This window comes from Octopus bimaculoides, chromosome 3 (assembly GCF_046866305.1).
Source record: "Octopus bimaculoides isolate indiv1 chromosome 3, ASM4686630v1, whole genome shotgun sequence".
Classification (NCBI taxonomy): domain Eukaryota; kingdom Metazoa; phylum Mollusca; class Cephalopoda; order Octopoda; family Octopodidae; genus Octopus; species Octopus bimaculoides.
Genome location: NC_142930.1, coordinates 21,444,574 through 21,466,806, shown reverse-complemented (window position 1 = coordinate 21,466,806; position 22,233 = coordinate 21,444,574). Strand labels below are relative to the sequence as shown.

Here is a 22,233-nt window from a genome sequence, read left to right as displayed (position 1 = left end):
AGAGGTATGAAATTGTTGGATCAAGTAATGAAAGTTACAGAATGTAGTCATCTTTTATTCGAACATGTCCTACGCATCTGCATTGAATTCTGGGCTACGTGTTTTTGATACTAGAGATATTACATTTTACCAAGATTTTGAAATTTGATATCGTATCATGCCATTTAATGTTGCAGATACTGCACAGACAGCACTCGTGAATGTTTCTTTATATGTCTGTAGTAGGGAGTCCATGTTTCTGCCCCATACAAAAGTGTGCTCAAAATACAAGATTTGTAAATATTTTAATTTTCAGATTGATACCGTCTTCATCCCACAAACGATGGGAAACTTTTCCAAAAACACTTAAAGTTTACTGTATTTCCAAGATATTTAAATGACCTGACACATTTTAGCGGGTTATTGCCATCACATTTGGGGTATTCATCACATTTGAATCTTGAGTATACTCTGCCCCAGGCTTTGGTTGGGAAAAAAACTTCAGTTTTCTTGATGTTGATAGTTGGTCTAAATGCACGAGCTGCTGTAGCAAACTTGTCGACTATTTCCTGAATTCTCTCAAATGTATATGAAAAATCAAAGCGCAATCATCAGTAAACAGAACATCACGTAGACTCGCTTCCTTGGTTTTCTTCTTTGGTTTCAAGCTTCCCCTTTAGGTTTAGTAAACCTCCTTTTGTGCGGAACTGAAATTTTTGTGCTGAGAGAGGCGGAATTGACATGATTTTTGCTCTTCGCCAAGTTCAAGAAAATACTCGTAAGCAAAATATTGATTTGTACACGATCTTTGTCGATTTAACCAAGGCCTTTGATACAGAGAATCGTGAGGTGCACTGGAAAATTTTCTCAAAAATTGGTCTTTTAAGGATTAGGCGCAGGAGTAGCTGTGTGGTAAGTAGCTTGCTAACCAACCACATGGTCCCGGGTTCAGTCCCACTGCGTGGAACCTTGGGCGAGTGTCTTCTACTATAGCCTCGGGCCGACCAAAGCCTTGTAAGTGAATTTGGTAGACGGAAACTGAAAGAAGCCCGTCGTATATATGTATGTATATATATATATATATATATATATATATATATATATATATATATATATATATATATATGTGTGTGTGTGTGTGTGTGTGTGTGTGTGTGTGTGTGTGTGTATTTGTGTGTCTGTGTTTGTCCCCCCTAGCATTGCTTGACAACCGATGCTGGTGTGTTTATGTCCCCGTCACTTAGCGGTTCGGCAAAAGAAACCGATAGAATAAGTACTAGGCTTACAAAGAATAAGTCCCGGGGTCGATTTGCTCGACTAAAGGCGGTGCTGCAGCATGGCCGCTGTCAAATGACTGAGACAAGTAAAAGAGAGTAAAAAAGAGAGTATATATATATATATATATATATATATATATATAATTATAAGATCTGGTAATTAGTCATATATTAATATATTAATTAATATCGATTAATTATCAGGGAGCCAGCACATTTAAAGAATCAAAGAGATTCAGAAATATTATCTGCAATCTCAGGGGATTAAGGTACATTTTAAAAAATAACGTCGACCACTAACGTGGACAATTAATGCGCTAGAAATAGATCACATCTTGTGTCTATTAAGACCTAAAAAGTTCTCAACATGAAATATAGCAGCATACCAAAAACGTGAGCGGGCAAGACATTTAAAATCAGACGCACCCATGGCGGTGGGCAACTATGTATACGATTCTGATAATTGCTGTTACATTACAAATCAGGCTGATGAGGAATAGACAAATGGTAAGAATTTGTTAAATCCGAAACCTGGTTCCTGTTTAGTAATGATTTTTTTAGGTGATTTTAAATGTCTTGCCCGCTCACGTTTTTGGTATGCTGCTATATTTCATGTTGAGAACTTTTAAGGTCTTAATAGACACAAGATGTGATCTATTTCTAGCGCATTAATTGTCCACGTTAGTGGTCGACGTTATATATATATATATATATATATATATATATATATATATATATATATATATATATATATATATATATATATATATATATATATATATATATATATATACATATATACACACATATAGATACATACACACACATATTTGCGTATACATACCTCAATGCATACATACGAACACACACACAAACATTCTTTCTTTTATTCTTGTACTTGTTTCAGAAGTGCGGCGATGCAGGAACATCGCCTTAAAGGGTTTTAGTCGAACAAATCTACTACAGGACAGTTCTTTAAGTGTAATAGCTATTCTATCGGTTACTTTGCCGAACTGCTAAGTTACGGGGCCGTAAACACACTGACACCAATTGTGAAATGATGGTGGGGGGACCAATACAGGCACATAGATACATGCACATGCATACATACACACACACACACACACACACACACACACACATATATATATATATATATATATACGCGTGAGGCGCCTAAGAGACCGTAAGTCAGGGCAAAGATGCACTCGTATATCTGTCAATAGAGTGGGTATCCGAAATGTATAGTATTAAATATCCATTACGGCTGGTCTTATGAATCAGTTTCGTACAAAGAATACAATGGAGTGTTAGGTAACAATCCGGTTATATAACTTTACGTTCATCAGAATTAGCCGATATGGAGGGGAATATGGCGACTATTTTCTGTTGTCGGAGGTGGATTAGCACAACCGGTCAGCGGTTGCTGTGGAAAAGGTGGTGAAACGAAAAATCATGCCATCCAGTCAGCAGGAGAATTTCCAGCTTGTCTTCAAGCAAAAAGATCTTTGATGCTGCCGCCCCGTACTACAACCGGGCTTTGGCAGCCAGCGATTTCAGCGGTTTCAGACCCTAGCCCTCTACTCCCAAGAGAAAGTGCCACCGGAAAGTACTGTGATTCACACCGCTAATCTCCTTATACGTTGATACCAGAGTAGGTAAGATCTTCCTTAGTTTAGTTGATATACACTTCTCCCGAACCAATAGATTCAACAAAATATTTAATAGACATACCCTGAGATTATTCTTTAGCTGTGCACCTATTGTAAAAAAGATTTTAGTAAGTAGACCCAGACCCGAGGCTGAGGCAGGATGCCCATGCAAAGGTAACACAACTTGTCCACTAAACGGCCATTGCAATACAGAATCAGTTATTTACGAAGCAGAAGTAACAGCAACAGGACCTAATGGACAACCGAGCGTGCGGAAGTATGTAGAGACAACGGAAAGCGCCTTCAGAACCCGCTTTATTGACCACAAGTCTTCATTCAACATCCCAGAGAGACGTAACGCCACAACGCTAGCCAAGTACGTCTGGAGTTTGAAAGAAAGCGCCACGGAGTACAGCATAAAGTAGAAAATCCAAGATCCTAGAAAGATGCAAACCGTACTTTAATAGCAACAAGAAGTGCAGATTATGCCTGGTTGAAAAGAGAGTGATTTTAAAAGGCACCCAACGCCCGGATGTTTACCTGAATGGCAGGAGTGAGACGTTTAATCCTTGCCCGCACGAAAGGAAGTACATGCTATCGTATCTGCGCGCCCCACCATGACTACAGCCACAGGTCCCCTGCCTCGACCGTCCACAAACGACTAATGCCCTTGGGCCCGGAAAAAAAAAGTTTGATCAAAGCACACACCAAGGCACGCATGTAACACACACCCCTATAAGGTGGATACCCCATAATATAAACTGTATTTCCCGCAACACATACCGCTTCACGCTAATTGTACCCCTACATATACACAGATCCGATACACTTACACATTACACACTGCACAATAACATAACGCCCTCACCCACGACTTTATCTTTTTTCAAACAGAACACAAACCAAAGAACACAGCTATATATACCTACACTCCAGAAAAAATTATACATATGACATCGCTACACATACCACACGCCCCATCCCCATAGGAACACCACATTAATAATACACACTTTCCCCACTTCAAGGTAACTATTGCCCGCTTCACAGCATACCCAGCCAAGAGACATAACCCCTAAACTAATCCTCTGGTCCCTTTTTCGTTCCACCACCTTTTTCACAGCAACCACTGACCGGTTGTGCTAATCCACCTCCGACAATAGAGAGCAATCACCATATTCCTTTCCATATCCGCTAACTCTGATGAGCGTAAAGTTATATAATCGGTTTGTTACCTAACACTCCATTGTATTCTTTACCCGAAACCGATTGGTAAGACTAACCGTGATGGATATTTAATACTATACATTTCGGATAATACACACACACACACACACACACACGACGAGCTTCTTTCAGTTTCCATCTGTCAATTCCACTCACAAAGCTTTGGTCGACCCAAGGCTACAGCAGAAGACACTTGCTCTACGTGCCACGCAGTGGGACTGATCGCATTACCATGTGGCTGGGAAGCAAGCTTCTTACCAAACAGCCACGCATATTCATATATATATATATATATATGTATATCTAGCTATCTGCATATATATATATATATATATATATATATATATATATATATATATATATATATATATATATATGTATATATATACATACATAGACACCCACTACCTACTTTTCTACCTTCTACTTGTTTCAGATATTAGACTGCTGTCATTCGGGGGCGGTGCCTTGAAGAGTTTTGTTGAAGAAATCGACCTCATCACTTATTTTAAAGATTGGTACTTATTCTATCGGTCATTTTTTGCTAACCTCTGAGTTACGAGTTACGGAGATGTAAATAAACCAATGTCGGTTGTCGAGCATTAACAACACAAACATACAGATACATGCACACGCACACACATTCGCACACATATATAACGGTGTTCTTTCAGTTTGCATCTAACAAATCCACTCACTTTGGTCGGCCGGGCTATAGTTGAAGACACTTGCAACGATACTGCACGTGAAAGAAAATAAATGTTTGCCATGGATCCTCTTGGGTTCATAGAGGGAGAGTTGTAATGAAATGGTAGCTTCTTCCCATCTTCTCCGTTTCACACTTTAATTCTTCTTCTCTCTCACGCAAACACCCACATGCCCACACATATACACATCCTTCTCAGGATGGGTATTATCACGTATATTATTGTATGCTTTGTGTAAGAACATTCAATACCAACTTTTAATGTTTAAAGGTAAGTTTAACATTTGGCTTGTTCTCTTTCATGTAGTTCTACTGAACAAAATTTTAGCACCAGGTAAGAACTGCTACCTCGGTTAGTATATGTATGTGTATGTATATGAATATCTCTCTATATATGTGTATATTTGTATATGTCTGTGTATCATGTATGTATGCGTGTGTGTATGTGTGAGTGTAGGTATATATGCATACATACGCATATATACACAAATAAATGATAGGCACAATATGACCAAATGGCTTAAGAAGTTTACTTTACAATCAGGATGTCTTCGTTTCGATGCTCTAACAATCCTGCATAATATGTGTGTGTGTGAGTGTGTGTGTGTGTGTGTGTGTGTGTGTGTGTGTGTGAACATACACATGCATATGCATGCATGTGGTTTATTGCATCTGTCTGTTGATGTAAATGAACCAACAATGTTAATGTTCACTATTCTGAGAAATATTCAAATTTGCACGAGACATTATTGAATATCATATAGTAAAAAAGAAATGGCATCTATCTATACTTACGTTGAGCTTGTCCAAATGCAGTTAAAGCCGCAAGTACTAATAATGTCAGATAGGTACGACGAGAGTGACAAGGATATGTCTTCATCTTCGTCATCTGTAAATAAATAGATTATAATTTATGACATATCATTGACAAAACAGTTACCTCTGCAGGTTAGTTGTAAATGTGTTAGTACTGTTCAAAGTGTTGCTAGTCCAGATAAAGCATAGAACATTATGATGATGGGGATGATATTCATCATAATGATGAGAAATTTGCTAGTGGTGGTGATACAACTGGTAATCGTGACATGGATTTATATATGCATACATATACAGTGATTTTCCTGTTACCTGAAGAGTGCAAATAACTATGAAATATATACGGAGTTTTGCATTTTGTCAGATTAAAAATAATATCGGTCATCAACTACTATTACTTTTGGCATATCTAGCCTAACTGGCTATCTAAAGTCATACATGTGATATATTTTCCACTCCAAACAGATCAGGTGTTAGAACGTAACAGACCAGACCTAGTGGTGGTCGACAAGATGCACCACATGTGCTATGTAGTTGATGCTGCATGCCCCCTTGACCCACGGATAGTCAAGAAGGAAGGCGAAAAAATAGATAAATACAACACTCCTAGGTGCGAAATAGCCCTGCTATGGAAAATGGAAAAGATGAAGATAATGCCAATTATTGTTGAGTCCTTGGGGACAGTATCAGAAGGCATCCAGAGGAAGATAAAGGAAATAGATAAAGGATAGAACTGTTACAAAATGTTTGCTTCAATGGCACGGCCAGAATAATCAGTAAAGTACTTGATGGCTGAAAAGAAGAGATAGCAGAGTACCGTAGGCTGCAGGGTACTGTAGGCTGCCTATAACGCATGCAAGACTCCAGGAAGTAATAATAATAATAATAATAATAATCTTTTCTACTCTAGGCACAAGGCCCAAAATTTTGAGGGAAGGGGGCCTGTCGATTAGATCGACCTCCGTACGTAACTGGTACATAATTTATCGACCCCGAAAGGATGAAAGGCAAAATTGACGTATAATAATAATAATAATAATAATAAAGAAATAGACAAAGCAAAACACCAACAATCGCTGAGAAGCTCAAGACTCAAAGCAGAGACTAAAGAATTTTTAATTGTAGCACAAGACCAAAGCCTTCCCACCAGAAATTACCAAAAACATGTCATGAAAAGAAACATAACAAGTAACTGCAGAATATGTGGAGATGGACAAAAAACAATAAATCATATTGTTTCTGGCTGCCCAGTCCTCGTTAAGAAGGAATATATTCACAGATACAACAGAGTTGGGACTTATATACACTGGATAGTATAGGCACACACCAGAAAAGGTCACAGAAAATGAGAAAGCAACCATACTATGGGATATGCTAATACACACAGATAGAGAAATTAAGGCCAATAAGCCGAATATAGTTGTCAGAGATAATGAAGAAAAAAATGCTTTCTAATCGATGTATCAATACCAACAGATGACAACGTTTCTCTAAAAGAAACGGAGAAACTTTCAAAATACAAAGACCTGAAAATAGAGGTAAATCGAATGTGGAGTCTAAAAACAGAAACAATTCCTTTCATAAGGCGCATTAGATATGATAAAAAATATTCAGGCAAATACATAACAAAAACACCAAGACTTACAAATGTATATAACATACAGAAAATGGCACTACTAGGAACCGCACGCATCCTACGTAAAACACTTTTAATACAGTAACAGCAAGAGCATCACAACAAACCACAGCACATACCCAAGGCACACAGCGCTGCGCTTGGTAGTGCTGTGAAAGCACGTGATAAAAATAAGACTACTGAATAAAAATAATGATAATAATGATGATGATGATAATGATAATGATGATGATGATGATGATGGTGATGATTTCATTTATTTACCACAAGGGTGAAGGATGAGGGGGACAATACAAAGACAGACATAAAATATGGGGGTTTACATATAATGAGATGATAAAGAAAATGGTATGAAAGTAAGTATACACAGTAAACACTGAAAAAGAAGGGACATATGCATAGCATACAAAAGTTTAGAAAAAAATAAAGAGGGAGGGGGGCAAGATAGAGATGTGCCCCTCCTAATACAGGAAGACCTCTAGGGATAATCGAAGAACCCCACTGTCCGAGGTTTCCATGAAACCCCATTTTCTTCAATTCATTCTCTCCGACTCACAGGTCTACACTTAGTGTGATACCACCCACTCTTGCCATTTTCGCAACTTTCGCCCAACTTTCAATAAACTCACTCGAGAACAGCTCTTCCCTTTCCACTCTCAATTTCCTTTTCAAGTGAAACTTGAAAAAGTCAATGAGAGCTCTACCAAGGAGGAATGTATTTTTCCTCATGCCTTGTTGCCTTGTCCACCAAACAATCTCTTTCGCCATAGCCACCAGGAAAAGGAAAACTGCCTTGCCTGCCTGATTGAAGTAGGGCGGCGGTGCGATCATCACTACAAAATCGGCCGACAGACGGATCCGTCCCACACGTAACAACAGCTGTTCGACACGACCCCAAAAGTCAGCAAGCCTGGACACTGAACGAGGGCGTGCAGGATGGTTTCGTCATTCTGCGCGCACCTCGAACGAGCCCGTCTGACAGCACATCCGTACATGTAGAGTTTATGTCGAACCAATAGCGTGCCCAGTAGCACTGCCAGACCATGGACATCTGGAAATTTTCCATAATAGTTCCCGATAGGAAAGTCCTCCGGAACAGACTAACCAGTTCGTTCTCGTCGGCACCCAGTTTCCCTGAGAATGTCGACGCACTTTCCCGTCACTAATCCTCTATAAATTTTCTAAAGCGGAACATACACCGATCTCATTGCCCGACTGGTAGAGGGCTGTGAGCACCTACGGCATTCTAGGGCCAGGCGCCCCGTTGCGGTCTTTTCTTCACCCAAGACTGCAACTCAATCAAGGGAGACAAGCTGTGGAAAGACGAACCTCAGAAATGGAGCCCACACACGCTCACCGTCCAGAAATCGTTGCAGGTGGTGTAACCTAAAAGCGTGTCTACACATTAGGATCCACAGCATATCGAATCCGCCACTCAGAGGATGCTGGCAACAGACTGGCTGACTGACCATTGGAATACGTCCCTTCCACAAGAATTTAAATAAGAAACGCTGCAGCCTGGTCAAGTAGCAACCAGGACAAGGCACGACGGTCAGGTGATGAATGATAACGAAGGCGATGTAAGCATTCGCTACCTTTGCCTGACCTTTCAGGGACAGTTTCCTCTCAGCCCATTTCTGGGTAAGACTTGCCATTACATTTTAATCAACTAAATATGAACCATTTGTTACACAATGCGTCTCCATCTTTCCTTTAAGTTGAAAATACCCTCTTCCCAGAATTGAGGTGGTTTCATGGCAAAGAATTCATCAAGGTATCTTTTTACGTCCTCCAAGGAATTGAAATTCTTACCATTAAGACTATTCTGCAGAGACCTGAATAAGTGGAAATCCGAAGGAGCAATATCTGGTGAATATGGAGGGTAGAGTAACACATCCCAGTCGAGCTGCAGCAATTTTTGTCAGGTTCCCAAAGAAACTTGCGGTCTTGCATTATCATGTTGGAAAACAACACCCTTCCTGTTGGCCAATTCTGGACGTTTCTCTTGAATTGCTGCTTTTAACTCGTCTAGTTGTGTGCAGTATTTCTCAGAATTAATTGTCTAGTTACTTGGGAGAAGCTCATAGTACAGAATTCCTTTCACATCCCACCAGACACAAAGCAAAACTTTTTAAGGCTGGCTAAGGGTGACTCATGTCGCTTACTCCGGAATCGCTTTCTTTGAACATTTCAGTAGATAATCCATTTCTCATCATCTGTCACAATTTGCTTTAAAAAAGGCACGTTTTCCTTCCGTTTATAAAGCGAATCACAGATGGAAATGCGATCCAAAAGGTTCTTCTCACTCAACTCATGTGGTACCCAAACATCGTAGCGATTTGTGTACCCAAGCTTTACCAGGTGCTCATGAACGACGGATTTTGATAGGTTGAGGCTTTCTGCCAATTCTCGGGTTGTGCAATGTGGGTTATTCTCAATTAATGACTTGATTTGGTCATCATCTGTAGTGGATGGTCTGCCATCATAAAATTAACTTTCATTTCAGTGCTATATTGAAATCAGCTTCCATGTTTTATAAACTGAACCGTCAGTGACACAACGGGTCACGGGTAGTGTAGTAGTCATTAAAGATTGGGAAGAAAATACGTGTAGACTAATAGATGTAAGTGTTCTCTCTGATAAAAAAATATATCTGTAAAGCAATTTGACAAACTAAGTAACTACAAGGAACTGGAAATTGAAATACAAAAATGCAGCATCTTAAAGCCTGAACTGTTCTTGTTATTGCATGATTAGAAAGAGGTGTCAGAAACATCTAGATAAGATCGCAGAAGAAATCCAAAAGATTGTGCTGGCAAGTACTGCCCACATCCTTAGAAAAACTCTATACATTTAAATGTCTGTGATGTATTACATGAAGATATTTCGCTGCTACCCCTGTCAAATGCATTCATATAGTCGATCCATGCAGTATTCGAATTATACTTTTTGTGACAGTTTTCAAGGATCAGCTTATTAATCAATAATTGATTTTACAAATATGCATCATCATCCTCATCATCGTCGTCGTCGTCGTCGTCGTTGTTGTCAATAGACGTTTCAGACATATTAAATTCAATTGCATTCAATATAGACAATAAGAAAATTTTAAACATTTGAAGACCATCGTAGGATAGGTCTTTTTATGATATTTGAAAATTGTATGTCAATGACCTAAATTACATTGCAATTTTGTATTCATACTTTTGTCAGAAATGTTTATGGTGTGCATTTACGATCTTGTGTCGGTGAATTGATATTGAAATTCAACACGGATCTATCACGCTACACTGGTAAAGTTGACCTCAGTGGAATTTGAACTCAGAATGTAAAGACGGGCGAAATACTGCTAAGCATTTCGCCCAGCGTGCTGACGATTCTGCCAGCTCACAGCCTTATACTAATAACTCGCGGGACCCGTGAATATTTCACGGAATTAAGGGTAAACCTATTGGATTATTTCTGAAAACTTTATCCAAAAGACCTGAAAGCGTAGCCTCTGTTGTGTCTGTATGGAAATATAGTCACTCGACTGCTACTCATTGAAAAGTGAAAGAAATTGGAATACGATGGTTTCTTAATGCATTCTATATACTTTATGCACGAGTTTATAGAAAGCACTCATAAAATAAATATTCACTCTTATTTTTCCCGGGATTGCGCACTTTTGCGCTTCCCCAACCAGCCTACCGACGACAAGTGCCAACCTTTTCGCTAACACCTTGGCCAAAATCTTAAACTCTGTGTTTAACAGAGTTATGGATCGAAAATTCCTTTGTATATCCCTATTGTCGGTATTCTTTCTCAACAGCGTTACCACATCCCGGCTAACAGCATTAGGAATTCTTGGAACTGCATACATTGCTTCAAGTACTGTCAGTCTTAGGTCCTTGTTGTGACTTGACAGACAGTACAACCCCGCGGTAGACACTATATCTTCAATCAACAACATCACGATACTGGATACTGCGCGACGTCTTAACTACTACTACTACCACTACTACTACCACTACCACTACCACTACTACTACTACTACTACTACTAATAATAATAATAATGCATTTTTATATCTTAACTACGATGTGATGTTCCATAGATAGACCCCTTTGTCGTAAATACGATGTAGTATTTTATAGATAGATTACTATGGTTTTGCTAAAACTTTGAGGTGTTGTTCATAGATTTCTATATCTTACCTATGCTATGCCGAGCTTGTGGACACGCCACTCAAAAATCTAGACTCCTATACAAAAATTTGTTCCCATGCTGGAATATCGGCGAGTTTACCTGTTTCCTCTGCACCCCCCTCTCTCACTCGATCTTCAGTGCTGCTGTAAGCATTCACCACGATAGGATGGCTATTTAACACCCCCGACCAAAAATATGTCAGCCTTTTCTATTACTTCAAACTATGAAATATCACTGTATGTGATTCAAAGAATGGAGATGTTTTTGGAAAATTATCTATGTTTGCTAAAACTTTGAGATACTCTTTACTCTTTACTCTTTTACTCTTTTACTTGTTTCAGTCATTTGACTGTGGCCATGCTGGAGCACTGCCTTTTAGTCGAGCTAATCGACCCCAGGACTTATTCTTTATAAGCCTAGTACTTATTCTATCGGTCTCTTTAGCCGAACCGCTAAGTTATGGGGACGTAAACACACCAGCATCGGTTGTCAAGCGATGTTGGGGGGGGGGACAAACACAGACACACAAACATATACACATACATACAAATATATATACACATATACGACGGGCTTCTTTCAGTTTCCGTCTACCAAATCCACTCACAAGGCTTTGGTCGGCCCGAGGCTATAGTAGAAGACACTTGCCCAAGGTGCCACGCAGTGGGACTGAACCCGGGACCATGTGGTTGGTAAGCAAGCTACTTACAGATTCCTTTATCATAAATACGATGTGTTTATAGATAGATTACTGTAGTTTTACTAAAACTTTGAAATGTTGTTCATTGATTTCTATATCTTAGCTATGCTATGCCCAACTTGTCGACACTCCTCTCAAAAATCCCCTCCCATCCACCTCCAATCCACAACCAGGCCTGTCAACTACCAGTTCAATCAAATAGCCTGTATTAGTAGATACAACACCCCGCTCTCCTATTTAGCGCCGCAACAATATCAGTAGTTAAACCAACAGCCGTTAATCTGCCATCATTAATGTTTAACGAAATAGCGGAGACAGTATTAGTACCTCTAGGCTTTATACTAATAAAATGATTATAGGAATAAGAGTGAAACTATAATAGTGAACAAGTAACTAATAAGGTAGGGATTATAGTAGTAATAGTGGAATTATAATAGTGAGCAAGTAAATAATAACAAGGAGTAGTAGCAAGCAAAGCCAAAATGGAATGATATGACAATAGAACAAAGCAATTAAGGCAAAACAGATTTTTTGAAGGAAATCAGAAGAAACTGTTTCCGAAACTAGATGGACAATTACACGTAACAATGATACAAGATGCAGAGGAAGGCAGAGCATTCTGGAGAGAGGCTTCCTACAGAGCATAATGATGAAGCGGAGTGGCTGCATGAAATCCAATGTAGGTTAAGAAATATAGAAGGCCAAGAAGACAAAAACAACTACAAAAGTGATAAAAACGCAGTTAAGAAAACTCCCAAATTAGAAGCGCCCAGGACCGGACGGAGTCCAAGGTTATGGATGAAGAAGCTGAGAGGGCTCCATGAAAGGATAGCGAAACAGCTTGGCGAGTGCTCGCAGGAAGGCGCAATACCCAGTTGGATGACAAAGAGAAAGACATTGCGATGTGCTAAGGATCCTGAAAAGGAAAATGTTGTATCCGACTTTCGGCCAATATCGTGTCTTCTGCTAATGTGGAAACTATTATAAGGTGTTTTGGCCGATGAGATATTTAGAAAAAAGTGGGCTGCTACATATTGAACAGAAAGGGTTCCGAAAGAGGAGCCGGAGAACCAGTGATCAGCTCTTAATCGATAATCTAGTTATCAGAAGCTGCAAGACAGAACACAAATCTGAGCAAGGCATGGGTTGACTATCGAAAAGCATACGATATGATACCACACTCCTGGATAATAAGAACAATGGAAATGTATGGAGTAGCAGAAAATATGAGAAGATTTATAAGGAACAGTATGAAATGGTGAAGAACGGAATTGACAGCAGGGGATCAAGTATTAGAAGAGGTGAAAATCAAGAGAGGAATCTTCCAGGGGGACAGTGTGTCCCCACTGATATTTGTGCTGAAATACTATAGAAAACAAAGTTGGGGTATGAGCTGGGAAGAGGTAAGAGAAAACTGAACCCCTTGCTTTCATGCTTTCACAAAAAGTGAGGTAGAACTGGACAGCCTAGTCCAGTCTGTGCGGATTTTCTCCAGTGATATTAAGATGGAGTTTGGGCTCACAAAATGCGCTACGATGGTGATGAGATGAGGAAAGTTTGTCAGGGCAGAAGAGTTATGTTTGCCGAGTGGTGAAATGATGAAGGCGGTTCAACCTCAATCCAGCTATAAATACCTGAGAATACTTGAGGCAGATGAAATTAAACACAACATGAAGGAAAAAACAAAAAGAGTGTACCTGCAGTGAGTGAGAAAAATACTGGCTTCAAAGTTGAATGCCAGAAAGATAATTTCCACAATAAACTCGCGCAGTCGCTGAACTGGACAGAGGAGGAGCTAAAGGAAATGGACAGAAAGTCAAGAAAGCTCCTAACGATGCATGGAACCCATCATCCACGTCGTAATACTATTGTCTTATGTTCCCTTTTAAACAATAATATGAACGAAGACGCTAGTTTTGATAACAAAAATACCTGACAAGCTTCCACCGACGTTCTAGCCTTCCAACCGGAAGTTCTTTACACTTAATTTTATCGCTGTCCATAGAGTCCGTCGTGTTTTACGATTCGTTATCAGTTTTGTCCTCAAAATTGTTACTCGTGTCAGCGAAAATTATATTCCCGTGACTTTTCCTGCCGTCATAAACTGGTCTGTTTTGTGTTCGAAAGTTATGCCCCTCCACGCTATTTTTCGCTTGCGAACTTGTAAACAATTCTCAAATACTAATATTTGGGCGCAAGGCCCTAAAATTATTTAGTTTTTTTTTTCTGGGGACAAAGACTATTGAGGACAAAGCAAATATGAAATCGCGAAACTTGCTATGCTTACTATTTTCAGATGGGGTGTTCTCCAAAATATTCATAGCAATGAACTCTTTCATTCGAGTTCAAATAATATTAATTTCTCTTAAAAAGACAAAATTATTTTGATTTCTTGAAATTATCACCTTTTTGTTTTCGTCACCTAAAGCCAACTAACGTTTCTTGTAGTCAATATCTTTTGACAAGAAGGCAGCGAGCTGGCAAAATCGTTAGTACGCTGGGCGAAAAATGCTAAGTGGTATTTCGTCTGCCGTAGCGTTCTGAGTTCAAATTCCGCCGAGGTCGACTTTGCCTTTCATCCTTTCGGATTAAATAAGTACCAGTTACCCAATGGGATCGATGTAATCCTTTTGTCTGTCCTTGTTTGTCCCCATTATGTTTAGCCCCTTGTGGGCAATAAAGAAATAAAAAATTTTTGACAAGAAGGCAGCGAGCTGGCAGAAACGTTAGCACGCCGGGCGAAATACTTAGCAGTATTTCGTCTGTATTACGTTCTGAGTTCAAATTCCGCCGAGGTCGACTTTGCCTTTCATCCTTTCGAAGTCGATAAATTGAGTACCAGTTGTGATCTGCGGTCGATCTAATCGACTAGCCTCCTCCCCCAAAATTTCGGGCCTTGTGCCTGGAGTAGAAAAAATAATATTTTTTGACAAGGTTTCCACCATATTATTCTTCCCATGAAACTCTTTCCTCTGAAATAAACCTCGAACGCAGAATAGTTATGGAAACAGCTTAGGCAATAGGCTAAATACCCTTAGAAAACGGTGAGGGAAGGGTGACCCACAAGCTGCTACAGTGTATCGAAACTCGTATCTCTCAAACTCCAACTCCATACAGCTAAGCGGCTCCAAAAGCTAAGCGACCCACAAGTACCGTATTTTATAATGCTAAATATCTTAAAATGCAAAAATATTCATCTCATAGAACTATTTCATTAGAATACAATTATTGTAGAGTTTCTTTTACAATAGCTGAGATATTTTCATTCAAAATCAATTTGGCGGGTTTCTTACCGTATGCTTCGTCACTTAAATCCGCACTACTTTTTGTAGTTAATACATTTTAACGGTATTTTCATCAAAAAATTCTTCTCAATGACCACATTCTTTTAAACCAAATTAATATATATTTTTCTTTTACAATAACTGAGATATTTTGATTCAAATTCAACTTTTCGTATTTCTCTCCCATTCTTGACCTCACATATTTTGATCTAACTTATCTTAATGAACCAAATTTCAATTATTTTATCTCAAATTGTATCTTAGGACTGGACGATCATTGCTACAAAACGGCATTCAACTTGGTTGAGAACCGAATTAGCAATGAAGCCTAGAAGTGCTTGCGAGTAGCTAAAAATTAACCTTAAGAATATATTCACCTAATACTACTGTAGGCGAATGATAAAGACATGGCATTGAATTTGGTTGAGAAGTGAATTAATGACAAAGCCTTGATGAGCTTGTAAGTCACTAAAATTTGATCTTAAGAAAACTCCGAAGGGCCGATTCAAACGGTGTTTTACAAAAAATTAAAAATTCGAATGCAGAATAGCAGCTTAGATTGGCTCTGGCAGGTTGTTACAAAGAATCGAACCTAGCATGTCCAGAACTCCAGTGAAGTGCTCTGTACCATTAAGTTCAGTGAGCCATGTAATCAGGTGCGATCATTATGCTAAATATCATAAGCGGACTAAAATATTTTGATTAGTTAAAACGTTAACCATTTTTCTGTCACTTAAGGCAACATTATTTTTTCTAGCGAGTTATTTTATTAAGTTCCTCATTTATTAAGTCAACTTGAGTTAAATGATTTAGCTAGAAACTTGGGTTTTACTAAAGAAAAGTCAGAACTACTGGGCTCCAGGTTGAAACAATGGAATCTTTTACACGATGATGTAAAATGCTCGTATTTTCGAAAACGCCATACAGAATTGCATGAATTTTTTACGGAGAAAGACTGTATTTGTTTTTGTTGTGGTGTTGAAGGACTCCTACGTGAGAGGGGGTACGGCCATAATCCTGAAGTCACTTCATAGATTCCAGCAAAGCAATCCTAAAAGCTGTTTTGCTGCATAATGGCAATCAAAAACATTCAATACCACTAGCACATGCTGTAGGATTAAAGGAAACTTATAAGTCAATGGATGAAATTTTGCACTTGATTAAATATTCTGAGCACAAGTGGAATATATGCGGGGACTTAAAAGTTACTGGTTTGCTTCTTTGGTTGCAAATGGGGTATACAAAGCGTCAGTGCTTTTTGTGCCTTTGGAACAGCAGAGATGACAAGCATCCTTATGATCAAACAGAGTGGCCAAAGAGAAGTTATTTCACTCCAGGGGAAAGACAACGTTAAATATATCCCTTTAGTTGACCCTCAGAAAATTTACCTTCCTCCTTTACACATTAAAATTGGTTTGTTTAAGAATTTTGTTAAAGCCATGAATGAAGACGGTGAAGGATTCAAATATCTCAGTGAAAAATTTGTTTCTAGCAAGAGTGAAGCTAAGATTAAAACTGGTGTTTTTAATGGACCAGAAATTCGCACACTAATTTGTGATGAGCCTTTTCAAGAAAAATTAAGCTCAGTAGAGAAATCTGCTTGGGAAAAGTTTGTTTCTCTTGTAAAAAATTTTTGGGGAAAATGAAAAATCATCTACGTTACCCTTGTGAATAATATTTTTTTTTTAACTTATAAGCAACATGGAGCAAGAATGTTTCTAAAAATTCATTTTATCCACTCTCATCTTGACTTTTTTCCACCCAATATGGATGATGTAAGCGATGAGCATGGTGAACGATTTCATCGAGAAATCAAAGAGCTAGAAAGCTGCCACAGTGGCTACTACTGGTTTTTAAAATGAAAAACGGACATGCAACATAAGCGTAAAAGAAGACACCAAAGCTATTTTTGAAAAACATAAAATTAATAATATTCACTTTACACTTTTCTTTTGTGTTTTATTGGTTTTAGAGGTACTTGTCCACCTAGTTGCTATTGTTCTTATATGAAATAACGGTAATTTACGCTTAATATAACATTCATATTATTTGTCATGAATTTTCACATTATTGTAATCTTGATAACAGTATAATAATGATAGTGCAAAAACGTGACGTGCTATAGCAAAATTGATTGCAGATTCGGAATCAGCGCTTCCAAATTACCGAATGAGTACCATTTCGTCTAATAGTAGCAACAATTTTGATGTCTAGTGTCATCAATTAGCTTACGTCAAAAATAGCTTTTAGGGGACAACGGCCGAGAAAAGGTTGAGAATCTATGTCATAGATGAAGTGGAAGTGAATGTGAAGAAGTGAGTACAGTATTGCACATCTGATTTTTTTCAAAGAGGATACACGAACTGGTTTCCACGTTGACGCTAATGTATCGCTTGGGATGGAGCCTATGTTCAATGTTAGGTTTGTGTCGAATATGAGTGTGTGTGTTTGTTTTTGGATTTAATTTTTATTGTTTTCTGCAAGTCTTTCTACATATTTATTGTTGCATTAAGATCAGGTTAGACATGAAAGTGAAGACGAGCGGTTTAGTAGTTAAGGTTTTCAGCTTACGATCGTATGCAACACGTCTTATTAAGCGAATCAAACCACAGAATTTCAGTCGGGAACGATTATATAACTATTTTCACCAGGTAAATAAAAGATTAGATTATTGTTGCTCTATATAAAGAAAAAAAGCACTCGCAATTATTTTCCACAATATATATATTAAGAGAGAATGGGAGAGAGAGAGAGAGACAACAGAGAGGGAATGAATGTATTATGAAAAGACATTGAACTGTGAAATGTAACTGCAATACAGAATAAAATATCCTAAAAAGAAACTTATGATGTCTTACCTATCTTTGCCTCTGTCACGATAGCTTTCCTTCTTTATGAACACTTCATTAAATTAAATTTCATTCAGCCAATCAGAACACTTCAAATCAGAATAAGTTGTAATTTTGTGTATGTATAATTACGTCATTGTGTGCGTAAAAAAACGTGTGGTATATGTTTTTTTGGGCGGGGACGGGTGTTTATATGTGAATATAATATCTGTGTATTTGTGTGTGTGTGTGTGTGCGTTTGAGGATATCTGTGTTTGTGTAAATTTATGGTTACGGGAGCATACTTTTCCACGTGAATGGGTATGTATGTTTCTGTTGTATTTGGTTACTGGTATGGGTGTATGCCTATGTGTGTATGAATGTGAGTATTTTTATATGTAGAATGTGTAGATGATATATATGAATGTACATGAAATGATATCAACAGCATGAAAATATAGTTAAGTATCTATCATTGAAAGTTCTATCCCACTGCACTGCATATTTGGTCAATGTCCTCTACTAGGGTTTCGGTTCAACTGGAATCTTCTGAAAGAAGAGTGAGTGCACGTGTAGAAAACCGTCTATTTTACTGCTGGTGGAGATAACTATTTGTGTGTGTGTGTGTGTGTGTGTGTGTGTGTGTGTGTGTGTATGTGTGTGTGTGTGTGTGTGTGTGTATGTGTGTGTGTGTGTGTGTGTGTGTGTGTGTGTATCACGCATCCATATTTTACCAAGTTGTTTTAGAAACAGAATCAAACGCCTTCGTATTGTCTTCTTGTAGTCTAGCTATGCATTCAACAAATTTCGGTGGTGCCGTTTCTTTCATTGAGGACAGCTTAGTTGATGAGGGGTTGTTCGGCACAGTCGCAAACTCCTTTCTTTCCTTCTTCCTGTTCGGCAGTCATTACATAGTGTTTCACAGTGGACTTGGAGGAAAACATTTAAGTAACCTGGGTACAATTTATACATGATATTCAGGCATGCCATGAGTCTGTAGTCTCTGGCCAAGTGTATTTCCTGGTACATGCAGCCATCATCCAGTCTGGTGCATCGGGAGGATGGAGGGACAAGCATAGGATCGGTGTCCAGGTAGCCTTTGAGTGCTTCAAGATACATCTCAGACAACACCTAGAGAACATCAAAGAGAGAAATAAGTAATTCAGGAGTGTATTCGAAAGCAAATGTGATAACATTTTGAGAGTAGGTGAAAAACTCTGAGTGTAGTTATTCCGTTGTGAATCTAAAGTTGCTGGGTGGACTCATTTAAGCAGAGACTTGGAGGAGAAATACTCATCATGCCAACAGAAAGTGGTGCATGTTTTCATATCCCGCAAACTATATTAATACCAATAACATGGACAGGTGTAGAAAATTCTCCAAAAGTAAATAAGTATATCACATCACACCTAGAAGGCTAAGCTTTTATCATCTAGGAACAGAAGATTGCTATTAAATACCTGGTGAACAGAAGAGATAGAAATGCTTGTAGACCTCCACACTGCGACAGAAAATGCTGTACCAGTGTAGAGGATATTACTCACATCATCAGCTACTGTCTCAAAATGTCTGCTAGATATTACCTCGGCATGAGACATAGCATTGTCACAAAGGCAGTTTGCAATGTCATAGGAAAGAAGGACAGCCCTAAGTCATATTTAAGTCACATTAGAACTTGAATTCATTCACACCTATAAAACAATAAATATTGGGGGATCATCCCGATAAGAATAGCCATTAGTGTAAGCACAACAGGCCATACATTGTCCTTATGGCAAAAGAGCGCAAAAGACATGCACTACAGTAAAGATTGGTTGCTCAACTGATTTGAATGTTGCATCAAAAACTGTAGAAAAGAGAACATTTAAGGAGAACTAATAAGAAACTCGTAGCGCTTACACCCCAATTACAGATTCTCGTGCGTACCCATTATCAAAAGAGCTATGTAAAAACCTAGAAAAACTTGGATTTTGCATAGAAGAACAAACGAAACTAATCCATGTTCTTCAAGTACAATCAATTAGTGGTACAAGTAATATCTGTGAAACATTCCAAGGGTTATTCCTGTGAGTTTCCTAATTTGAACAAATGAAAAACATGTAAAATGCTTCAAGGACGCTGCATATGAATTTCCAGGGTCATACATGTCCACATATACATATGGAATGCATGAACAGACAGACATCTAAGAGTGAGGCACAAACACTTGTATACTAAAGGGAAACTCATATCTACCTCACAAGAAGAAAAATTATTAAAAGTTATTCATGAGCACATGCATGCATAGATACAAATATCAACCGATTCAGACGACCACACATTCCCAATACCTGACTTAACTGAAACAAAAGAGCCTTGTCACTTATTTAGTTGCTAGCTTGAATTCTCACAATAAAAAAATAAATCCAAAATAAAACGCAATCATCATTTCAAATTCAAAACCTGTGCATCAACGGTCCCCCTTTCTTTCCCGTTGCACACAAAAATGTTACAAATACCTAGGCATTGATGAAAACATAACATGCAAAGGCTCTGAAAAAATATGAGGTGACCCGAGAATATTACATGAGACTTAGAAAATCATGGCAGTAAGGACTTTCCTCTTATAAGACAATATTCTGTAACACATTTGCAGTGCCACTGCTAACATCATTTGGGATACTTGACTGGTCTGTAGTGGAAATCCATCCCATAAACAATAAAACTGGCAAGATCCTGACATCAACTAGAAATGTCTGTCTGTCTGTCTTCTGTCTGTCTGTCTGTCTGTCTGTCTGTCTGTCTATCTATCTATCTATCTATCTATCTATCTATCTATCTATCTATCTATCTATCTATCTATCTATCTGGTCAGTAATAATCGAGAGAAGAAGCTTTCATGACAAAGTTTCATTATCTTTCTCATTAGATGCATTTTCACAGATTCTTTAAAAACATTCCCTACAACTTGGCCTGTTTCTTACCTTTCAGTTATAATTCCATTCACATCCAAGACACATTATTGTAGAGTGCTTTAAAGTGGGGAATGTCTTCCAGGATGTTATGAGAGTTGAAAAGAGGGAGGCGAAATCGCAATGTTTACAAAAAAAACAAAAAAAAACAATACTAGCATTTGAAATAATTAAAATTTACTTGGTCAGCACCATGGCAATGAGGAGTCTCCTGGTGTGCTTAAGACGTTTCTCGTGAATGTGAACATGATCAACCTCTTTTGCTTGAAATTCCTATTTACTGCAAACGCTTTCTGACTGGAGTTTAACACTCCTACTCCATTGGCATTCTTCTCAAGATCTTTCTTTACATTTTTATGTAACATACTTTTTGTCAATATATAAAACCCTTTTACTTTAATTTAAACTTTTTGAAATAATTCAATATTATATACTTTTAAGTGTTATCTCAATACCAGTAATTTTCTTGGCTGTAAAAAGCGTTGCCTGTAAAATAAAAGGTAGGCAAGAAGGGAAAATGCCGGCTCGGGAGTGAGACTGTTTTTAATTAATTGAACCTAGAAAAATACAGGGCAGGAAGTGGAAGCTTTAAAATATTGCAGCTAAAGTGTGAACCGAAAAAAAAAAACGGCGCTTTAAGTTTCATTCAAATGTAAAAGTATACTCCCTCTGGATTCTAACTTTCTCAGCAAAGCATATTCTTGGAACTTCCTACATTTACTCCCTGTAATGTAAAGTATGGTGGATGATGAAGCTGGGACTGAAGCACTTGTAGTTTGTGATGTAGCCTGTCTTTCAAAATTTAACAACGCTCAGCTACCTTCCTCTCATGATTTTCTTACTTAGTTGAGCTAACATTTAGGCACACAAAAATATTAGTTCATCCCGTGCGGTGAGGAGAGTGACTAGGGTGCACTTTAACTTATATAGTAACAGTCAAATAGGCAGTAACATCCTCTCAGTTCACTAATGATGTGAAATAAATAGT

At 38.3% G+C, this 22,233-nt stretch overlaps 1 protein-coding gene across 1 annotated transcript in view; it reads right to left on the bottom strand.

The window, feature by feature from the left end:
* The window catches only part of LOC106884077 (MAM and LDL-receptor class A domain-containing protein 2), a 161,947-nt gene extending 143,576 nt beyond the window's left edge, over window positions 1–18,371 (bottom strand). The window contains exons 1-2 of the mRNA XM_089348673.1: window positions 18,325–18,371; window positions 5,637–5,730 (exon numbers count right to left, since the gene is read on the bottom strand). Of these exons, the coding sequence (XP_089204799.1) occupies window positions 5,637–5,730 (94 nt within the window). The 5' untranslated portion in view covers window positions 18,325–18,371. The remainder of the gene's footprint in view (window positions 1–5,636; window positions 5,731–18,324) is intronic.
* Between the last annotated feature and the right edge of the window lie 3,862 nt (window positions 18,372–22,233).